The sequence below is a fragment of the Ruditapes philippinarum genome, unplaced genomic scaffold (assembly GCF_026571515.1).
Source record: "Ruditapes philippinarum isolate M1 unplaced genomic scaffold, ASM2657151v2 ctg3469_1_1_1_1, whole genome shotgun sequence".
In the NCBI taxonomy this organism is placed as follows: Eukaryota; Metazoa; Mollusca; class Bivalvia; order Venerida; family Veneridae; genus Ruditapes; species Ruditapes philippinarum.
Window position 1 is genome coordinate 70,232 of NW_026865765.1, and position 23,150 is coordinate 93,381.

At 33.0% G+C, this 23,150-nt stretch overlaps 1 protein-coding gene across 3 annotated transcripts in view; it reads left to right on the forward strand.

Moving 5' to 3' along the window:
* Nucleotides 1–23,150, forward strand: part of LOC132730220 (ataxin-2-like protein) — a 32,809-nt gene that overhangs the window by 2,224 nt on the left and 7,435 nt on the right. For 2 of the 3 annotated variants that reach the window (XM_060716087.1, XM_060716089.1), the window contains exons 2-18: nt 334–370; nt 1,196–1,249; nt 1,874–1,945; nt 2,194–2,362; nt 3,857–3,987; nt 4,875–4,963; nt 6,506–6,721; nt 7,306–7,463; nt 7,698–7,856; nt 8,685–8,734; nt 9,631–9,926; nt 10,408–10,486; nt 11,175–11,355; nt 14,268–14,416; nt 18,835–18,976; nt 19,206–19,787; nt 20,359–20,463. In XM_060716087.1, the coding sequence (XP_060572070.1) occupies nt 334–370; nt 1,196–1,249; nt 1,874–1,945; nt 2,194–2,362; nt 3,857–3,987; nt 4,875–4,963; nt 6,506–6,721; nt 7,306–7,463; nt 7,698–7,856; nt 8,685–8,734; nt 9,631–9,926; nt 10,408–10,486; nt 11,175–11,355; nt 14,268–14,416; nt 18,835–18,976; nt 19,206–19,787; nt 20,359–20,463 (2,669 nt within the window). The remainder of the gene's footprint in view (nt 1–333; nt 371–1,195; nt 1,250–1,873; nt 1,946–2,193; nt 2,363–3,856; nt 3,988–4,874; nt 4,964–6,505; nt 6,722–7,305; nt 7,464–7,697; nt 7,857–8,684; nt 8,735–9,630; nt 9,927–10,407; nt 10,487–11,174; nt 11,356–14,267; nt 14,417–18,834; nt 18,977–19,205; nt 19,788–20,358; nt 20,464–23,150) is intronic. The other variant, XM_060716088.1, reaches the window with a different exon arrangement.

A 23,150-nucleotide genomic window follows, 5' to 3' on the forward strand; every position in this document is an offset into this window, starting at 1 on the left:
TGGTCTATTTTGTCCTGTGATTCTTCAAAAATTACTGGACAAAATATCCAGTAATGCTAAAACAATTTTCAGAATGTTTGTCTTATTGTTTTAGAAATGCATTAAATTGATTAATTAGGGATTGTTGCTAGTTAAATGGCAAAGGTCAACAAAATTCATGCATTTATTTTTTTTTGTAACTATCACCTAGATGTCGTAACGTAAGGGGTGAATTGGATTTATTGATTTCTCTTCTAATGTTTTTAATAAGTGAAAATTTTTGTAAGAGTCTATAGTAGCTGAGATTAATTTATAAATCTAAATACTGATATAATTTATCTTGTATGTTTTCAGACAACCGAGAAACAGAGGTCCAGTTAATGAAAAGAGTGTAAGTATTCAAAATCCTCACAAAATTCTCTTTTTTTACTTCTTTCACAGGAGCTGTTTACAGACAGTTTAATTCTTTGAAATCATTCAGTGTTCCCTAAAATTAGTTCTACTATAGTGATGGTAAAAAAATTAAAAATTAGACTACATGCATCTGATTTATGTTCGGGAATTTTCTAAAATCCTATTTCAATAATTTCATTGTTGAAATGTATATTTATTGTTTTTAATATATTCTAAAAGATCACTGATACCATAAATTGTCTGTTCCTTGAAGTAAAATGAAAACTTCTTTTTCTTAGTCAGTACTTTGTTCAACAAAATCACTTGCTGTTGAAATAAGATCTGACAAATTTTGTGCAACAAAGTCATAAGTTTATAAAGCTTGCCCTTGGCCTATGGAAGACCCCCTTAAGAACAAAGTTTCCTAAGTCATAGGTTTCTGAAACTAAATAGTGACAATACTATTGGTAATTATATATATATGTGTTAATATAATACAGTCACTAAATACTAAAAATATGCATTTATGTAAATATGCCACTAAGGGGGAATAAGTGTCCTATGGACAGGTTGACAGACTAAATGACACATTTCTAGTTCTTTTTGAAATTGGCAAATAGGAGTTGAGATTTTTATTTTGGATTGTTTTGGGCCATATACCTGGCTTGGAGTTAATGCCTTGAAACCACAAGGCAAAATTTAACTAACACAAGTTTTAGACATGCATTAATTTATAAACATTACTCATTTATGCTCTGAATTACTTGCTCTTGACATTCTTTGTAGCATTGTTGTAAGTAAAGTGTTTTTTGTTTATTTTCAGATTGAAGGAATATATAAAAATACAAGGTTAACCCATGTTATATTTTCATTGGTGGTAAGCATTTTTAAACTTTATATTTTTTTGTGGTGGATTTTTACTAAGTAAAACAAGTTGTCTTTTAGTGTCTTGACTAAAGTAACCATTATCTTTCAGATGTAATTGGACTGTATATCCAAGGTCTGAGAGAACTAAAAGGAATGATTTTGAGAAAGAATCATACAAAGAATTGCTTTTTCAAAATTAGAAATCATGCTTTCTAAATATTTTTATTAAATTAATACTGATAAAGTTTTATATAAACCATGTACATGAATTTCATTTTCTGATATTTTTCCGAGTTCTGAAATTGTAAAATTTAATTGTATATCTTGAAAATTTCATTTTAATTTGGTTGTGATTAATGCTTATAGTACAGGAACAGGAAGTGGAAATCATTTGCCACCAGTATACACTATAGTGTAAGGATCCGCATGCATGTCTGTGAGTCATACTGTACTTTAATGTTTGCTGTACAACTTAAAATTTTCATCTTGACAACACTAAAGTTGATACTCCATAGTTCAAAAAGCTGGAAGCTGGACAAGTCCTTTTAAGAAATACAGTAAGTTTAAGTTTTATAAGGGAAAGAAACCATAGTAAATAATAGCAGATGTCATTTTAATGTTTTGTTTTCAATAGGGGTCTGTTGTCCAAGCGCAGGTGAAAAATGGAATTATTTATGAAGGAATTCTGAAGACAGTTTCTCCAACAGTGAGTTCATCTTTGTTTATTTTAATGTTGTTATCAAAAACATTTTGTTGATGGCAAAAAATTGAGTATTGCCAGCTCTTTTTCAAGTAAATCTATATGATTTTGATAGCTTTAATATAAAACGTTTTTGATTTTAATAGATTTGTTAAATTTTGTTTTGCATGACTTTAGTAAAGAGCAACTCTGTTGTGTCAACTTGCAACAAAGTTATGGATCAAAACTAATGAACATTGCATTATCTTTTTCAGGGAGATTTTGTATTGGATTATGTGCATATGGTAGAGGAAAATGGAAATGGGGGCCAGACGCAATCATCGACACCGTCGAAAGAACGCATTTTACCAAAGCTGGTTGTGAAGTACGCGGATCTTGTTACTATTAATGCTGCAAACCTAGATCTGGACTATGCTGTAAAAGGTACATCTTATGATATTATATATTTAAGCTGTTAGTAACTGATAAAAATTTGATCAGCTTTCTTGTATACCCTATTTAATAAATACTTTCAGTTGAACGATACAAAGCAATGAGGTAACATTTTATTAAGGTTTGCATGCAAATTTATATCTTATTTAATTGTTTGTAGTGTTGTCCCGATTGTCTCTGAAAATCGATAACTAATCGGACCACCCCAAAATCGGCAACAATCGATAGTTCTTTTTAAAAATCGATTATTTTAATGTTCTACCACAGCTGAATTGCCTTTAACTTTTTACATGCGGTCAAATAGAAGTTTCCGGACCAAATCTCTTTAATTCCAGATTTTATTTTATACAAAAATTGAATGTCACAAAGTAGTTTTAGGTCTTTGTATTGTTTGTTTTGAATTTAAAGAGCAAAACATACTTTAATCTTGGAAACAAGAGTTTATTTATTCTCAAAATGTGGTCACACTGTATTAAAAAAACATACAAAGATTGGTACCTTAAAAGAAAAAAGGGCCATAATAAGTGCGATTATACTATCGGCAGACAATCGATTGTGGCGGTCTGATTATCGATAGTGATTTTTGAGTCCGATATCCAACACTAATTGTTTGGTATTAGCTTAAACCTTTACATCATTCTGTATGTAGTAATAGTTAAGCTTGCAGTCACTTTCCGAGACCATGGATACAAACTCAAAATTTGCTAGTATGTTCTTTCCAAAAAACCATTGGGAAATTTACATAATTTGTCTTCAGAGTCATATTTGTTAGTATTTGAGCATGCCTCATTCAGTATTTGTCCTATTTATAAATTTACAAAATTCTCATATGTCTAGAATAGACACGGTTGTTGATGTTTTCATGAAATCTATATACAATTTAACTTTTTGTGTTACTTTGAATGATCCTGTGTTTTGTTAGTTTATCATTATTCATCCAATCCTATGTTATTTAAGTTTATTAAAACTTTGTACATTGGACTTGTATAGCACAATCATTAGTATCAAGCTTTACAAATGAATTTTACCCATATACTGTTAATGAGTACATTGAATCCTGAATTTATAAGTATATCGTTGTTTCTATTATTTGGAAAATTTAAGAAATTGAACTATAAATATTTATATCCGCACATTGAAACATTATTGAAATGTTTGGAGTCTGTTTCTTTTAGTTCTCAACACTTTATTTCAAGCACAGGAGGAAAGTTCTCTGCAATAAATTGAAACAGAAGTTGTGGTTTAAATTGGGGAAATTGTGGAAATTAGATGTAAACAAAATTCAGGGGAAACAAAGTACATATTGTGTTGGTTTGTTTTTGTGTGTGTGTGTGTGTGTTTTGTTTTTGACCCTGACCATTTGGAAGACATAAGTTTGCTTAAATATTCACCGTGTTAAGACAATATATCACACACTCGCTTTATAGGAATTTCTTTCATAATGATTGACTGTTTTTATTAAGAGATTTATATTGTTTATTTCAGACTCATTCACAGACACAGGTATTAGTAAATTCAATGGTGAAATGAAGGAAAAAGAGATGAAAGAATTGCAGCCATGGGATTCTGAGGGAGGGGATGAGATTTCTTTAGACGGCACGGGTGATAAGTCTTCAGTATGTATCAATTAAAGTCCCATATCCAGAAAAATAACCCGATATACGTTCCTGTAAGAGATAGAAACATTGTTGCCTGCAATCTAACTAAGAATCAGAGGTTTTTGCAATTAAGCTTTGACCTACAAATGATAGTGACAGCAAGTTTAGAAATAGCAGAAAACAGTTTTTGTTTAAAAGCTAAAATGTCTTAAACAAAAATTATGTCAAAAATTTTTTATTCTACATTATTTTTATAACATGGCACTTTAAAATGTTTCAACATTTTGTCTGATTAGCATGATACAGAAGATACTAAATAGATGTACCTGTTCTAAGTCTTACACAAGTGCGTTGTATGTTTGGTGCCAAGCCTTGCAAAATATTGTATAAAAATGTATTGTAAATATATGCTTAAACAAATTTAGTCATTTAATTAACTGGGATTCATTTTGCTTAACTAATAGATTGAAAGTTTTTTATTGCTTGGGGAAAAAAAAGGTAGAGCTTATTAGCTTAAGCTCAATCCAAAGAATAGGGAGAGCTATTGGACTCACCCAAGCATCAATGTCATCAACATTCTTAGGTTAAGATTTTACTTTCAAGTTTGTATCTCCAAAACTACTGCAGGAAATGGGTTGAAACTTCAGTCACTTTTATGAAAGCATAATAGTGGGTCATTATCCAAGGCTATTAACTCTAACATGAAATTTTTGCAGAATTATGGCCCTTTTTTAAACATAGAAAATTGAACATTACTAAGGTTTATTTGTCACCTTAGTGCAATAATGTAATAAGTCCTTCTAAATTTAATTGCAGCTATTGCTTTAAGGTGACAAATTATTATTCATTGTTTTATTTCAGGTATGGATTCTCTTTTACTTTATATGTTTATTTTAATTTTTCAGAATGGGTGGGATCCCAATGATATGTTCCATACAAATGCGGTACAGTTTAATGTACAATCGTCATATGATGACTCATTGGAGCAATACACGTATGTACATTGTCACATTTTCCTATTTACAGTTCAGTGTAATGTCACATTTTCAGATTTACAGTTCAGTGTTGACCGCCTCCGTGGTCGAGGGGTTAGAGTCGATGACTTCTAATCCAGTTACCTCTCTGGCGTGGGTTCGATCCCCGGGAGATGCTTTGGTAGTTTAGCGCGGAGGAAGGTAGTCTAGTACTGGTGTAACTCTCCAGGAACGATGGTTAGAGAACTAACCGCCTATATGACTGAAATACTGTTGAAAAAGGCGTAAAATGAAACAAACAAACAAACAAACAGTTCAGTGTAATGTCACATTTTCATATTTACAGTTCAGTGTAATGTGAAATTTTATGTAATGTGACATTTAAAAGGTTAGTCAATTTGATAGCACATCTTTGAACTAATGGGTAAAGGGAGTAAAAAAATTTCTTAGAAATATTACGTCTTCTTACACATGGGTAAAGTACTTAAAAAGAAAATACCCAACTGCAATGTTAAGAGGGATACTGTATTCCAGGGCCCTCAATCAAATTTAGGGGAAGCGGGTCGCTACCCTCAGCAGGGGGAATTTTAGTGTATGGGGGGAATTGTCCTCTTTTTTTTATGATCAAATATCAAATAAACTTATTTAAAAATTTAGCTTTCTTTATGATTCACCCCCCCCCCCCCCCCCAAAAAAAAAAAAAAAAAAAATAAGCATTGAGAAACACATTCAGACAAATGTCCCCATTTCCACTAATATGAACAATACATGGACCTAAAATAAATTTTATCCATAAACATTTCTAGTGTTATTACACACCTTTAATAAGACAAAGCTTCCTTTTCTTGACTTTGTAAAACAACCATAAAAACCAGCATTGCGAAAATATGTGACAAATGAAAATGTGTTTGTTTTCTTTTTACACATCCACAATTCTATTGATGTAAATTATATAAAATTAAATTGATTGTTTATTATAAGATCGTTTTTCATCAGTTATTTAATAAAGTATCATGAAAACAAAACTTACAAGTTTGTAATTTACGGCAAAATTTACCGTGGTTGATGTAACATTTTGAAGACAAAAAAATGATTTCATGAATAAACAATTTGAAATCAAATTGTTGATGGGAATTGTGATTTTTTTCTGCATATTTCTGTTGAAATTTTAGCATTTTTACAGGATGAAAGGCCAATATGTGACGGTAGATTTTGGGGGAAAAAACAAACGGAAACGTGCAGACATGAACTGAACGATATTCCGCTTACAAAATAGACGTCAAATAGATTGATTTTAATTTTCAAAAACAACATTAGTTTTCATTTTTCTCTTTAACACTTTATATGTTTTGAGGGGGAATTTTTACCTCTGTTAGGGGGGAAAAACATACTATTTTGGTGGGGGACTGCGGCCGAATATCGGCCGCAGATTTGGTTGATCGAGGGCCCTGTATTCTCATTTTAAGCTAGATAATGTTATCACATCAGTGCTATATATTACCTTGAAATCAAAAAAGTATATTGTATTTTATGATCATTCAGTGTTTTAACTATGTTTACAGAACAAGGTTAGAGAGAGGTAATTCAGAAGAATACAGACGCCGTGAACAACAAGCCTCAAAATTAGCGGCTGAAATAGAGAGGTGTGAATCTTATAAGAAACATATAGCCCTGGAGAATGGAGAAGGGGACGATGAAGAGGCGGCGTTCAGCTCGGTTGTGCGACCTGGAGAGTCCAGTAGTCAGTCACAGCCCACTGGTGCTGGAGGGCCAGGAAAGTAAGTTCTCCTAGTTTTCTATTAATTTACAAGAGAGACTTGGAAGGAAAGGACGATCTTTTTTTTGCTTTTCAAAATCGAAAACCATGTAATTTTGCAAAGTTTACTTAAACTGTTCTTCTGTACAAAGATTTGTTCAAATTTTTCTTTTTGGGGTATCTGGGAAATAAATTAATTTGGAAATATTTGTTTGTAAAAAGTTATTTTATTTGAAGAAGCACTCACTTACATGAAAAAAAAGAAACCTTTATAAGTTGCAAGGAATTCTATTGTTTAATCAGCCTAATTAATTTTTCTATTTCTATTTATTTAGATAACATTTTATTTAAAGTTTCATTGGTTAACAGTAAATGTTCATGATTATAATTATAAATATTAACTTTAACCGTAAATTTGATTATTTCTTGCTATTGGTCATGTTTATCCTTATTCAAACATTGTAAGATATAGAAAATTTTGTACAATTTTGCTTTTAAAAGACAACTAAAGGTAAATGAATTTGTTGAGGACATGCTTGGAGCCATTTTGATGTTTTCTGATATTTTGCCTTCTTAAGAATAGAGAATGAAATTGGTCACTTGCAGATATATACCTCCAAACAAACGTCCTACAGGAAGTGGGGGCATGTCAAAGTCAAACCGTGGAGGCTATTCAGCCCAGTCAAACCGCAATATACCTAATCAACAGTCTCTACAAACCACTCAAGTGTCTTCACAATCTACAGTAGAAAATGTTAATGGAGGTTTGTAACTGATATAACATGAATCTTGTCATTTTGCTGTGATTTATTCATGTATAATATCAATTGTTCAATTTATCAATATTTAATATTTTCAATCTGATTTGACAACTTTTATGACAACTATTCAAATAAATACATTTTGTTTGTTTCTATTTATTTTTACCATGATAGTGATTAAAATCATAATTATTAACATTAATAATTATTAGACATTGATATTTATTTTGTTTACAGAGGAGACTGGGCGATCTTCAATACCTGCATCAACAGCAGGGCCAACAGTTAAAACTAGTCTGGTAGGTCACGATCACGGGCCACCACCTGTCACAGATAAACAAGATCATGTACCACATCTAACACATGCTGGTAAAGAGGGCAAAAAGCCAATGAAAGGTTTGTTGTGTACATAGAATTTAATGAATTCGATGAAAGATGGTTGTTATTTTAATCTGTAATAAGCTTGAATATGCGAAGAAGAGAGAGAGAGCTTTTATACTCACCTTGGTTTGTTTCTCAAAAACTGCTGAAGGAAATTTGTTAAAATTTCATACCATTGTTCTCTGTGGTTATCTAACATGATTAACACTATTCTCATACTCTGATTTACCTTTTTACAGAGAAATTTCCCTCTTGTCTTTCTGTCAAGCACTGAGATAAGTCTAGTGCGCTGTCTTACGGACAGTTCTTATTTCTTGGAAATTTTTATGAATAGGGATATCTTTAATTTTTTATGCCAATGTTTCATGCAAATTTTCATGCAAGAAATATGTTTGAAAGACTGTCTTTGTCATCTGTGTTGATGTTTGTAAATGAAAATCATATAATTGATGAGTTGTTGTAAAATACAACAATTTTGATTGTTTGCCACTTGACAATTATTGGTAAAATTTAATGTGAATCACTAGACACTTGATTGGTAGAATCTAATGTCATTAAAATGGAATAAGACATATTAATGGTTGGTTGTTGTTGGATGAAACTCTGGTCAATTGGTATCCTTGAAAACGATGAAATTTAACATTTTGCCATTATGGTCATATGATTTAAAACTTTGGTGTCATGAAACTGTATAAGTGTATGCTGCAATATCAAGATAATATTGAATTTTGTAAAAATAAAAAATTTAATATAAATTTGTTTGAAACTTGTCTTATTCTTGCTGAAGTCATATATTTGATCTGTTTAGTGTAAATATTTAAAGCCTTACTTTTTGTTTTGTAGGAAGGGATGAACAGATAAAGGAATTAAAAGAGTTTAGTTCAAAATTTAAGGTAAGCATATATATGTTACAAACAATCTACTAAAGAAAAAGTACAACAAAAACAAAACATTTTATATTCCAGAGAATTAAGTACATGATTGTTTTTTCATGATCCTCTGATAGTATCTGCAAGTAAGATTTAAAATATTTGTTGCTGGACAAGCAGCCTGATGTAAAATATTGCAAAATGTGTGGCTTCTATCTTAGTTAGCTTGACTATTTCAAGGATAAGGAGAGCTATTTGTGATCATCCCTGCGGGTCACACTTTGGTTAACATTTTATGTGCAAAGTTGGTATCTGCAAAACTACTTTGATTATAGAAATGGTTAAATATGGAATTATGACCCTTTTTGAACTTCTACATTATCCAGGCTCTTGTTAGCTTGGCTTATCAAAGAAAAAAGTGGAGCTATTGTCATGTCATTGACAGCATTTGTTAACCTTTTTCAGTAAGGTCCAATTTCTCATAAACTAAACTATGTACTTCAAACTTGATCTACATGTGTAATATTATAAAAAGGATGCCATTTCAAAAGGGCAGATAATCCTAAATTTATTTTTTCAAAAGTTTTAATGTTTATATTTCACTATTCAGCAGTGAAAAGGGGGAGTACGCTGTCTGAAAAGGTTTTCTTTAGTGGTTATAAGAATGTTAGATATAGCTATAGTAAGAAAGTTTCCATTATGAACTATGCTTTAAGTCAACAAGACTACTTGGGGGGGTATTTTGTTGCATGTAAAGCGTTTTATTTTGTATCTTACAAATTGTCTCTGCTTATACATGTATTTTTCGTGTCCATAAGCTCTATTATCATTGATATCATTGGTCCTATTAACTACTAATAATTTCAAGGGTCTTGTTTTTGATACCAGCATTGCATGGTGTGTTTTTGTGATTCTTCCAGTTGGATGATAATAAAGACACATCAAAAGATAAAGATAAAGAAAAAGAACACAATACAAAAGACATTAAAGAGAAAGCTAGTTTAGAACGTAAAGAGAGTGTTAGTGAAGAAAAGGATTCAGGATCGGAGAAGTTAAGTTCATCTGAGAGTAAAGAAAATGTACAGTCTTCAGTGCCAGTGACTTCTGCTTCACAACATGGGACGACGGCACATAGTGAAGAGAAGAAAATGGAAACTAGTTCATCATCAGCAGAGGCTACAGGATCTGATACTGTGCAAGATAATGCTTTAAAAATGTGAGTTATATATCTCGGTTCTGTTATTTTCTTTACTCTTTAAGGAATATACAAAGTTTGTGTTATTTGTAAATGATGTTGTTGCAAAATTTAACAAAACTGTCAAGTTGGTTATGAAAATTTTCCCAGGATGGAACAAACTTTTATAGGGGTTTTGTCACAACTAGTGGAACAGATATACATGTACCATTTTAATTAGGTTTTAATTAATACCCAGATTTGTTGATTGATTTTAAGAAAATAATGATCAACAGTTAAAAGTGGTTTTGATATATAAGCAGCAACTAGAGGGCCTGGTTAGACAGGTAGCACTGGATCTAGAGAGCTTAAAATGTGCAGGTTATTGACATGAGCTAGTTACTATTGCCCAAAGATAAAATGAGTTACAACTTTAGATATGTGTATTACGAGGTGCTAGATGTTGAATACTTTTAGTTGTTATTGAATTAGATAATATATTTTTTTATGTTTCTTTTTTTAGATTGGAAAAATCCACATTAAATCCTAAAGCAGATGAATGGGTTCCCAGGCAGTCAACTCAGCAACAGTCTTTCCAACCTGTAAGTTGAACCCTTTAAAGGGACATGTCTCCAGATTCTTTATAATTTTTCATGAAGTAGTTATAATCTACCTTAATGAGATGTCTTTCCATTAAGTTATTTCTGCTATTAATAGCGCCATCTCGTTAATATTGGCAATTATTGTTCGAGTGTCTGAAATTTGTTTATTTCCGGTAACTGTATGTATAAATTGCTAGCCCATTCTGTGTCGTTATCGGTACATTTTCTGTCCGACTTTTAACCGTTCTACAATCAGTCACGGTATCCAGGATTTAGACATATACGGTCTGGGTAAACAAGCAACTTGTGCATGCCGATGCTTTTCTCACAATGGTAAACACACCACTAAAGATAGGGGCTTCAGTGGCCAAAATATCTAAAAGTTTCTGCTATAAACAGATGTCTGACATGTGAAATGTTTATTGCAAATAAGCCTTGGTTCTTCTTTTAAATAGAAGAATTTTCATTTGCAACCATAAAAAGTGAGAAATTGAAGTTAACATGTGAAATCAAACAGTTCTGAGATAAACTTTTGTAGTTTTTACTTTTTTTGAATTTTAAAAATTTCAAATGACCCTCATATTTCTATACAGAGGGTCACAAATGACCCCCAAAAAATCTATTCTGGCAGAAACACTGAGAATGTTAATAGGTTAAAATAAAATATTTTCATTTGTTTTTATTTCAGAAACAAGCAAGTCATCAACAGACACCTACTCCTCCCCGTCCCCAGACCCAAAGTCCAATGAACCAACCCATGAGCATCCCTCCAGGATACCCAGGCTCAAACCAGCATTATATAATGCCTCCCCAAATGGTGCTTAATAACCCTGGAAATCAACCCCCATACAACATCAGACCTAAAAGAGGTAAGTGTTAACTTGATCTGTTTGGAGTGTTGGTGTGAGAGTCATATATGATATTAACCTTTACCATGATATATATCTTAAATGGACTTGTCCATCTTTTAAATATCCTGTATGTTTTGTGATTGATATTGTTACTGTGTGTATACCACACTTGCAAAAAATAGAGGATATTTTTTCGTTTTTCGTGAAATATGGAATATATTTTCACTCAACATGATAAAATGCCACATATTTTCACGAGCCAGGACGGCGAGTGAAAATATGAGGCATTTTATCACGTTGAGTGAAAATATATTCCATATTTCACGAAAAAATAACCTTTTTATTTAATTTCATTATCAAAGAAAAATGGTTACTAACCCTATTGATTGCTACACAACTGCCATTGTACAGCGCGCAGTAATATATTATTGTGTCTTGTTTTGCACGCGATATTTGGCGCTACATTGTGACGTCAAGTAAACATCTCTTTAAACGTCTGTACAGCGTTAATGACTGAATTAAAGATATTGGTGTTCGGATTAATTTTCTTAGTTAGACCATTTTCTATCATTCAAGATAGTTTTCAAAGCAAAAATTCAACAAAAATTTGTTTTGTGTTTTTCAGATTTTTCAAACAAAATGGCGAAAGAAGTCCCTTAAAATAAATATGAGATTTGACCCCACCTACTTTCATATTTATATATCATATTTATTTTTTTTAAAAATATGAAATATATTTGACTGATATAGCACCATATTTTATGGGTAAAATTAAATAAATATGTATATAATTATGCAAATAAAACTATTTTCAAACATCGAAGAATATGTAAAATGTGTGCTGCAAATATTTGTGCACATTATATTTAATCAATAAATTACATGCATTCATTTCTTATTGGAAAATTTGACATAGAATTTGTAGAAAATAAATTTCTAATTACCTCTCTTTATTTACATGAAATGTTAATTTGGGTAATATCTTTATAAATAATGCTTATTGGAACCTACAATATTGACAAATCCTAATTTGAGCATCATATTTATGAAATTGAACAATGAAAAAATTGTCTGTAGGGACATTTCAAAATAATTTTTGACTGAATTATAAACGGTGCAGATTATTTGCCAGCTGATCATGGTCTGCACTGGTAGCATGGGTGTAGAGTCTGTTATTACCAACAAGTAGGTTAAAGGTTAAAACTGATGAAATCACATGTGTCTATATTATATATAAGAAATTTGTATAGAATAGTGCTATATAAATTCTGTAATGCAGTGACCAAAATTTTGTCTGGAGTATGCCTAAACTTGTTATCAGTGGTGTAAAAAAATGTTTGTATCCGCATGTTGAGGGCGCACTTTTAAAATCAGAGGAGAAAGATTATATATAACAGTTGCCTGACTCCTCATAAAATCTTGAAATGTGCATGAGTTTTGGTTTAAGAATAAGAAGCTTGTTTGACTTGAACAATTACAAAAATATTTGATTTAAGGTGAATTTCCTGCACACTGTAAAGATTATTTATTTGGTTTTACAGTAAATTCTGAAAGGCAAATATTTAGACAGTAACTTTGATACAGTGTGTTATATCAATTAGGCAATATCCTGGAATAGACCACAGGGTCTAAACAAGGAGTATATATACGGTTCATTTCGTTATCTTTAGTTTATCATCCCCCGCCGAAAAATTTCGGCGGAGGATATAGAAATAGTCTCCGTCCGTCCGTCCTTCCGTCCGACATTTTTGTCCGGAGCATATCTCTAAAAGTATTTGAGTTATCAACTTGAAACTTCATAGGTGGATAGACCTCATTGAGGAGGGGTGCAGTGCACAAGAATGATAACTCTACCTTGCATGATTTTTGAGTTATTGCCCTTTGTTATTTTTCAAAATTGATTTTTGTCCAGAGCATAACTCCAAAAGCCTATGACATATTAACATGAAACTTCATAGGTGCATAGATCTCACTCAGGAGGTGTGCAGTGCACAAGAATGATAACTCTACCTTTCATAATTTTTGAGTTATTGCCCTTTGTTATTTTTCATACCTAATTTTTCACCTGAGTGGAGCATAACTCAAAAAGTGTTTGAGATATCAACATGAAATGTCATAGGTGGATAGATCTTATTGAGGAGGACTGTTGTGCGCAAGAATGATAACTCTTACCTATACAATTTTTGAGTTATTTCCCCCTTTTTTTTTCATGCTATTTTGTCCAGAGCTTATCTCAAAAAGTATTTGAGGTATCAACTTTAAACTTCAAAGGTGGATGGATCTCATTGAGGAGAAGTGCAGTGCTTAAGAATGATAACTCTACCCTGCATTATTTTTGAGTTATTGCCCTTTGTTATTTTTCAAAATTAATTTTTGTCCAGAGCATAACTCAAAAAGCCTTTGAGATATCAAAATGAAACTTCATAGGTGCATAGATCTCTGACTCAGGAGGTGTGCACTGCACAAGAATGATAACTCTACCTTTTATAATTTTTGAGTTATTGCCCTTTGTTCTTTTTCATACTTTAATTTTTTCTCAAAAAGTATTTGAGGTATCAACTTGAAACTTCATAGGTGGATAGATTTTACTGAGGAGGGATGCAGCACACAATAATGATAACCTACCCTGCATTATTTTTCAGTAATTGCCCTTTGTTATTTTCAGCCATCAGTATTCACATAGGTTTCAAATCTGTAATCACTATAGCCATCAGTTTTCATTACCAAAAGACCTCTTAAAATAGAATTATTCCGCTCTACTACATATACATTCTTCCAATGAGCAAACACATTCGGCGGGGGATGGCCATGTTGACATGGCTCTTGTTATATACAAGTTTTACTTCTCAGGTATATAGAGGGTCTAATCTAGGAGATTGTCATCAATTGTGTATCACTTAAACCATGAAAATGAATGTTATTTTTTGCAGCGGTTGTGTCAGTGAAGCCAGACTATACTGCCTCAGCAGTGCAAGCAGCAACAGGGCAGCCTTTGTTAGCACAGTCCCAACAGCAACAGTATATACAATTTATACCACAATTAATGCCACCACAACCTACAGGTTACCAGATGGGACAGGTTAGTTTGGTTTTTTTGGCAGATATACACAAAGCACTTGTCTTTTTTCATAGCTTTATGACTATTGATTTCAATTTTTTGGGGTTTTTATGCCACCGCAGCATCTGCGATGCGGTGGCATATAGCGATTCACCTGTGTGTGTGTGTGTTAGTGTGTGTGTTATATAGATTATATAGTGAACTTAAAAAATCTTCTTGTGAAAAACCACTAGTCCAATTTCAACCAAACTTGGCAGGCTTGTTCCTTGGGTGAAGGACTTTTAAAGTTGTTCAAAGAATTTCATTCCATGCAGAAATCTGGTTGCCATGGCAACCAAAAGGAATTATGAGAATAAATTTAAAAAATCTTCTTGTAAAGACCCAAAAGGCCTAGAGCTTAGATATTTTGCATAAGGCATTGTCTCGTAGACCTCTAACAAGATTGTTCAAATTATAGCCCTGGGGTCAAAATTGGCTCCACCCCGGGGTCATTGATTTTCACTATATGTGCATATAGTAAAAATTAAAAACACCTTGTAAAGACCCAAAAGGCATCTAGCTTAGATATTTTGCATAAGGCATTGTCTGGTGGACCTCTACCCAGAATTGTTCAAATTATAGCCCTTGGGGTCAAAATCGGCCCTGCCCTGCCCCGGGGGTCATTGGTTTTCCTTATATGTATATAGTAAAAACTTTAAAAAAGATTCTTCTAGCAATTGACAAATACTAGAGGTTAGATATTAGATATTTTGCATGAAACGTTGTGTAGTAAACCATTAGCAAGATTGTTCAAATTATAGCCCTGGAGTCAAATTGCCCCCGCCCTGGGGGTCATTGATTTCAATATATACATATAGTAAAAAATCAAAAAATCTTTTTGTCTGAAGGTACCAGGCTTAGAGCTTTAATATTTGTTAAATAATATTATCTAAAGGTAATCTACCAAAGTTGTTCAAATTTTGCTTCTTGTGTCAAAATTAGCCCCACCCCCGGGGGCCATAGGTTTTCCTTATATGTATATGGTAAAAACTTAAAAAATCATCTGCTCTAAATTTACAAAGGCTAGAGTTAAGATATTTTGCATGAAACATTGTGTAGTGAACCTCTAGCAAGATTGTTCAAATTATAGCCCTGGGGTCAAAATTGGTTCCGTCCGGGGGGTCATTGATTTTCATTATGTACATATAGTGAAAAAATAAAAATATTTTTGTGTGAAGGTACAAGGCATAGAGCTTTGATGTTTGATATATAATATCATTTAAAGGTCCTCTACCAAAGTTGTTCAAATTTTTCCCCTGGTGTCAAAATTGGCCCTGCCCGGGGGCAATGATTCTCATTATGTACACATAGTAAAAACAGAAAATAAAACAAATGTTTTCTGAATGGGAGAAAGCTATAGCTTAGATATTTGACTTGAAATGTTGTTTGGTGGACCTGTATCAAGATTGTTTTGAATTAAAACCTTGGGTCGAAATTATGCCTTGCACGAGGGGACAATGACGTACTTTCTTGTCCTTTGATGTACAGCAGTGACATTTTGACCATGTGCACAGTTTTAGTTGTAAAATTGAACTTTGATATCAGGTGACCAGATTTTGATGATGTGACCTACTTTCTTTTCCATGAACAGCTATGAAATTTGAACCATGCGGTGGCATAGCATTTTTCTCAAATGCAATCTTGTTTTTTTTAGCTCACCTGTCACAAAGTGACAGGGTGAGCTTTTATGATCGCTTTTCGTCCGGCGTCCGTCCGTCCGTCCGTCGTCCGTCCGTAAACTTTTACTTTAAATGACATCTCCTCATAAACCACTAAGCCAATTTCATCCAAACTTCACAGGAATGTTCCTTTGGTGGTCACCTTTAAAAATTGTTCAAAGAATTTAATTCCATGCAGAACTCTGGTTGCCATGGCAACCGAAAGAAAAAACTTTAAATATCTTCTTTTAAAAAACCATAAGAGCTAGAGCTTAGATATTTGGCATGAAACATCTTCTAGTGAGTGTCTACCAAGTTTGTTCAAATAAAAGCCCTGGGGTTAAAATTGGCCCTGCCCCGAGGGGTCATTGATTTTCCCTATATGCATATAGTAAAAACTTAAAAAATCTTCTTTTAAAGAACCCAAAGAGCTAGAGCTAAGATATTTAGTATGAAATATGTTCTAATGGGTGTCTACCAAGTTTGTTCAAATAAAAGCCCTGGGGGTCAAAATTGGCCCCGCCCCGGGGGGTCATTGATTTTCCCTATATGCATATAGTAAAAACTTAAAAAATCTTCTTTTAAAGAACTCAAAGAGCTATGGCTAAGATATTTAGCATCAAACATGTTCTAAGAGGTGTCTACCAAGTTTGTTCAAATAAAAGCCCTGGGGTCAAAATTGGCCCCGCCCCCGGGGGGTCATTGATTTTCCCTATATGCATATAGTAAAAACTTAAAAAATCTTCTTTTAAAGAACCAAAAGAGTTAGAGCTAAGATATTTAGCATGAAACATGTTCTAATAAGTGTCTACCAAGTTTGTTCAAATAAAAGCCCTGGGGTCAAAATTGGCCCCGCCCCGGGGGGTCATTGATTTTCCCTATATGCATATATTAAAAACTTAAAAAATCTTCTTTTAAAGAACTCAAAGAGCTATGGCTAAGATATTTAGCATCAAACATGTTCTAATAGGTGTCTACCAAGTTTGTTCAAATAAAAGCCCTGGGGTCAAAATTGGCACCGCCCCGGGGGTCATTGATTTTCCTTATATGTGTATAGCAAAAACTTAAAAAATCTTCTTTGAAAAAACCCAAATAGCTAGAGTTTAGATATTAAGCATGAAACATCTTCTAGTAAGTGTCTACAAAGTTTGTTCAAATAAAAGCCCTGGCCCGGCCCCAGGGGTGTCATTGTTTTTAACTATATGTGTATAGTAAAAACTTTAAAAAAATCTTCTTTTAAAAAGCCCAATGAGCTAGAGCTTAGATGTTTAGCATGAAACATCTTCTTATGGGTGTCTACCAAGTTTGTGCAAATAAAAGCCCTTGGATTAAATTGGCCCTGCAACGTCTGGGGGGGGGGGGGCTATATACAGGTGAGCGACCTCAGGGCCATCATGGCCCTCTTGTTTTAAGTTATGTAGTGGACAGACTGTGTGGACAGACATAAAGACAATTGGATTTTTATAAAAGAATGCATAGTTCAACTAATTATTGAGTCTGTTTGCTAGGTTAGGGTCTATATGTGAAATTGAAATTAGTAGACTCCTGAATGGAGAATTTTAAGCCTGATGTCCTTAATTGGATACTACCACTAAATTGAGATATTTGCAATGTTAAAACATGTTTTTCAGTAGCATGAAATCCTCATAGTCAAATAAGTCTCCTTTATTATTATTGTTTATTTCCATTTAAGAGGTATTTTAAATTCATTGAAAAGGAAATCCTTGGAAATTACAAGAATTTATTACTTCAAAGGGTATTCTTTAATTCATTGTGTTTAGTAGTTTCTTTTGTGGTACTCTTAAATTCCCAATTTGGATTTTGTATGAAGTAAAAATCTAGTAATGTTGAAAGCTTTCTGAAGAAAAGGTTGGAATGTACATTTTTAGCTCACCTGTTTTAAAGAAAAAGTCCAGCTATTTTGAATACTGCAACTTTGTTGTTGTCATACAAAAACTTCATTTTAGGCCATTAAATGATTATGAAGATATCAGTATGAATATGAAACTTAGAATCCTTACCTATCATGACAAGAGGCAGTTGCTAGACCAGGGGCATAATTCTGCAGCCATATTTTGTCAAAGTGGCTATTTTAACAGAAAATCATTATTGCTGCTTACATTGCTCTTGTTTTGGATTTCATTTGACTTTATTAAGATGTGTTACAGTATTGAAAAAAAAAAGCTAATTAACATGAATAGGCAGAATTTTGTCATTTCTGAAACATATTTGAAAATTCTTTTCAGAGCCACTAGTCCGGCAGGACGAGAAGCTTCAAATTTCTACTTGTCCTGCATGCTTTGCTTCTTGTCCTTCATTTTTGACTTGATTTTCAAGGTAAACTTCGCCAATGCAAAAAAAACTCACGTATGCAAGAGATGGCTAAAAATTCTCATTATCGGTTTGTTTACATAAATTTAACAAACCAAAACTGCACACAAGCTTGTGTTTTAGGTCATGTATAAATTGCGCACTTTATAGGGTATTGTCAGGCACATTCCCTATCGTAAAATCATAACAATGTAAGTAAACTGATTTTGAGAATTCTAGCTTTCTTTTACATTGACAACTTTCCACTCGTCCTGCCTGACGAGCATACAATGATTTTGTACTTGTCTAGGACCGATGTCTACTCATAAATACAAGTGGAGTTTTTGATCCCTGCATAAAAAATGCTCCATGTATGCCCTTTAATTAAGTAGAGCTTAAATACAGTAGATTTTGTTTTGTTTCTTCACCAAGCAGGTCATGCCAATGCCAGCAGCCAATCCATCTGGAGGTCAGAGATTTATGACACCAACTTCGGGTCAGGGAGTTCAGCCTTCAAGTATGCAGCATGGAATGGAGCAGAGTAACCCAGCACATCAGGCTTCACAAGTCTATAGTAAGTTCAAACTTTTTTGCATAGAAAAGACAATTTCTGTTATTTGGTATCCTAATGGCTTGTAAGGTCTTTATTTTAGCATAATGATTAGTTTTCACTGTTTGGTAAATTCCTTAATTGCTTAAAAGGACTCTTAGGTGTTAAATTGACAGATCGTTATGAGGATTTTTGTGTTTGTTTTGTTTTTTGTACAGTACAATACAATATGGTAATTTTGATTTTGTTTCAGTGACAACGCCAAATCAACAGGTGCCCATGCCAGCTCATATATCACATCAATCACATTTTAATCAACCAAACCACATCATAATGTCAAATCCTAACTCCCAGCAGCCCCAACACAACTCACAAATGAACCCCCCTCCCCCTTCGGGTGCCTCCGGTCAACATCATCCAGCACCTAGTCCGGTTCACACAAACCCCACTCAACCGACGATGAATCCTGGTCAGCATCCCCCGCCATCAGGCACGCCCCAGCCTCATCAGGGAGGCTACCCACAAAACCCACTACAAGGTCATCCCCCATTACAACCAAGTCCCCACAATCCAACGTCCCCTCAAACCATGCAGCAGATGCACTTCCAACAGTACACGTCTCACGGGCACCCAATGCAGATGCAGGGCTCAGCAGGTGGTCAGCAATTCTCCGTCCCGCATCAGTCATCGGTGCCCACTTCAGTAACGTACAGTTTACAGCCACACCCGCACCAGTCACCTAATATGCAACACCAGATTGTTATGATGCCACCTGCTCCAGGATTAACTCCACACCCTTTACATAATTCACAATTCCAGGGACACCATATGGCTGGTATGTACAGTTTTCAAATTATCGTGTATTATGTCTTATTTACATAAACCAATAAGGTTTTCTTTTTGGCATATTTCAAAGGTGTTTAGGTTATAAAAATTACAATGAGGAAAGCAAATAAGCTTGAAATGCTTTAAAATTACAGGTACATAGTTGCTTTAAACATTTGTTGTTACAGTTGAATAAAAATTCCATATACATTAAAAGTGACTCTTTAAACTTGAGATTTATATAGAATATTCCGGTACTTGGAATTATCTTGAATTTGTTTAAATGCTGTATTCCTGGTGAATGCCTCTATATTATTAGAAGTAAAATTACCCTCAATATCCTAAAAATACATGTAAAATTTCACTATAATCTAAAGGTTGCAGAAGCTTTGAGCTACTCGTGATGTTGATGTTTTATTGTTCTTTACCAATAATCCCATGGTATATGTAACATTTACAAAATGTCAGGGCAGTATGTAGCAAAAAGGCTGCAGTGTTTGAAAATGACTTTGAATGAATAAGATTGTGTAAATGGTATAAAAAAAACATATGTATTTCTTTTGTTGTTTCTCTCAAAATAGCCAACATGCAACAACAGTTGATGTCACAATCTGGTGTACAGAATCTTACTGGTCAGACTGGGGGACAGGGTTCCCATCATCAGATGCAGCATTTTATCCCACAGGGTAAGCCATCAATATTCCTATGCTCATGTTCTAAGCCTGCATTACAATCCTAGCTAATCAACACAACAAAACTGCATTGTTCATTGTTTGTGAACCTGGTACAAGGGTTTTGAACACTTGATTGTGTGAACCAGTCTCAACAATGGAGTCTTTTCATTGGTCTATTTCAAAATGTGGTGAAAATCAACCAATCAGATGCTGAAGTTGAGACTGGTTAACCAGTATAATAACTATGTTCCCTGTTCTATGTTGATATTGATTACTTTTTCATTATGAGTATTATAACAATGGAAAAAAGAACAGTTTCTTTTATAACATGATTATTTGAGATTTTTTCTTAAAATTGTTCTCCAACAGTGATTTTACAAAAAAAAACAGAAAAATTTCCATTATCGGGAGAAAAATGAATGCATAAATAACGCATTAAAATGAAAGGGGTTTTTTTAGCTTAAGCACCAACACATTTATTGTTTTATCTCAGCTTAAGATATATGTACAGATATAGAGTATTGAATACATAATGCTTGCCATTTCAATTATTGCCATCAAAATCAGTTCAACGGTTCTTATTTGATAACCACAAATCAGGCATGCCAACATGTTAATTCCAGTCCAAGCTAACTGCTTATTTTTGCTGAGCTTTCATGCATGAGTATTAACACTACATGATATGAGTTGAATTTATTAGCTGTGAAAATGCTTTAATTACATACAAGTATTATATACATATATTGATTCAAAATTTAGTTACTGAAATAATATTTTTGTTGTTGGTCACCAAAAGAGTAAAATGGACGATGAGGAAAAGTAAGGTTTTGAAAGTGCGGAACGATATAGTAAAAGTAAATGATAATTAGGGTGATAATTGGCAAAGTAATGATAATTAGGGTGATAATTGGCAAAAGTAAACGTGGTCTGTTAGTTAACTGAAGCTGTCAAGGTATCTGCATTCTGCATTTTAAATATACCTCCTGGTAACCTCCTACTAAAAGGAAGTGGTTATCTAAAAGTAAAGATGTTTTCTCAAAATTCAAGGATTATAGGATTGACTCATTGACACAAGTACTGGTTAGCTCCAGGAAGCAGACTCAAGGGTGATTTAAATAATCTACAATCTTCTGTGTGCTGTTGAACTAAATGCTCCTACTGTAGATACAGCTGTGTTTATAAAAGAAGAAAACATCAAAGTCTAGTTAGATGAGATAGAAAGCAGAATCTATTTTAGATCATATTGTTGCATAATGATTTATTATATACAGAGTGGACAGTAAAAATACATTTGACCGGTAGCCTATTATTGCATGGCATTATTGTATATATTTTATCTTGTCGAGGCAGAAAAGTTAAAGCTCAAAATGTAATGTAAAAAAAAATGATTTGTGATAATAATCTTTTTTTTTTGTTCTTTACAAATGCAAATGTGTTTCTGTTTGTTAAGGAAGACATTATTTTGTTTAGAGATATTTGAGTTTGATTGAACAAGTATTTATAATATTTCTTTTTTCCCACAATGCAATATAAGAACACCAGTTATTTTTCCAAAAATCATGTAAGCCCCCTTTGCATGTATGAAATAATAAAGCAAGGTTTCTGTATTGTGACAAAATTACTCAAGCTTCATTTGCACTTTGATAAATGCTTCCTACAGGTTTTCTGGGCATTGTTGTATTATACATTGTATTAGAAAAATATAATGGTTGTAGGTAAATAATCCTCAGTAAGTACTGCTATATTGGTCAGTTTCAAAGGTGATGTTGTGTAATTGGCTGTGCTTCAAATATACTTGTGATTTTGTAAATTAAAAAGCTTGGATACTTTATCTTTGATTTTTCTTTTTTTTTTCAAGAAAATTATTATATACTTGTTGTTTTTCTCAAATCCTTAGTTTACTAGTCAGACACGTTGTTCATTCGGCAATGTCACCACACAGTTATATCACTTGATAAATTATAGGTAATTCTTACACATAATATCTGACAATAACATTTTTGTTTGAAATACATGAAAAATACCACTTGAATAACATTTCGCTACCTTTATAACAAATTATTACCTATTAGCACTTCTTGTTGAAGGTGATACTTGTGGAACATGTCCATTATTAAAATTGTATAATCACATGCTAGCCCTTTCTAAAAGAAAGAAAAAATTTCCCATTTTTTAGCGTGATTGTGACTTGATACTTAAGATAAAATATATATTCTATTAAGATGGTATGTAGTTGGTGTGTAGGCGCTTTGAGATCAAAGTCACCAAGTCGAAAAAAGGAATTGCCTAATTGATCTTGTATGTAGTTCATTCACAGAACCGATTGTTATTTTTCTTGCTGTCTGTCAGTGGCCATAAAAGAGTGTCCGTCTTCAGTATTGCAAAATTGTTTTTTAATCGATTTATTTTTCATGTCACATGAAAACATAAATGTTGCAAGCAAAGAATGGATCTGTTTGTACAATTCCCATAAAAGGTATGATTGGGATCATTTTTGTGTAAAGTTTTATTATTTTTTAAGAGAATTTTTTTATTGGACTGAGATTTTCAAGTTTGTTTGATATCTGTGTTATAAGAGAAGCTTGAGTAATTTTGTTATATATTTTTGAAGCCTACCGACAGCTTGCCTGAATTTTTTTTGATTTTTTACAAACAACCTGCGTTATTTACATTGCATGAGTTGAGTTTGTTTGTTTCTA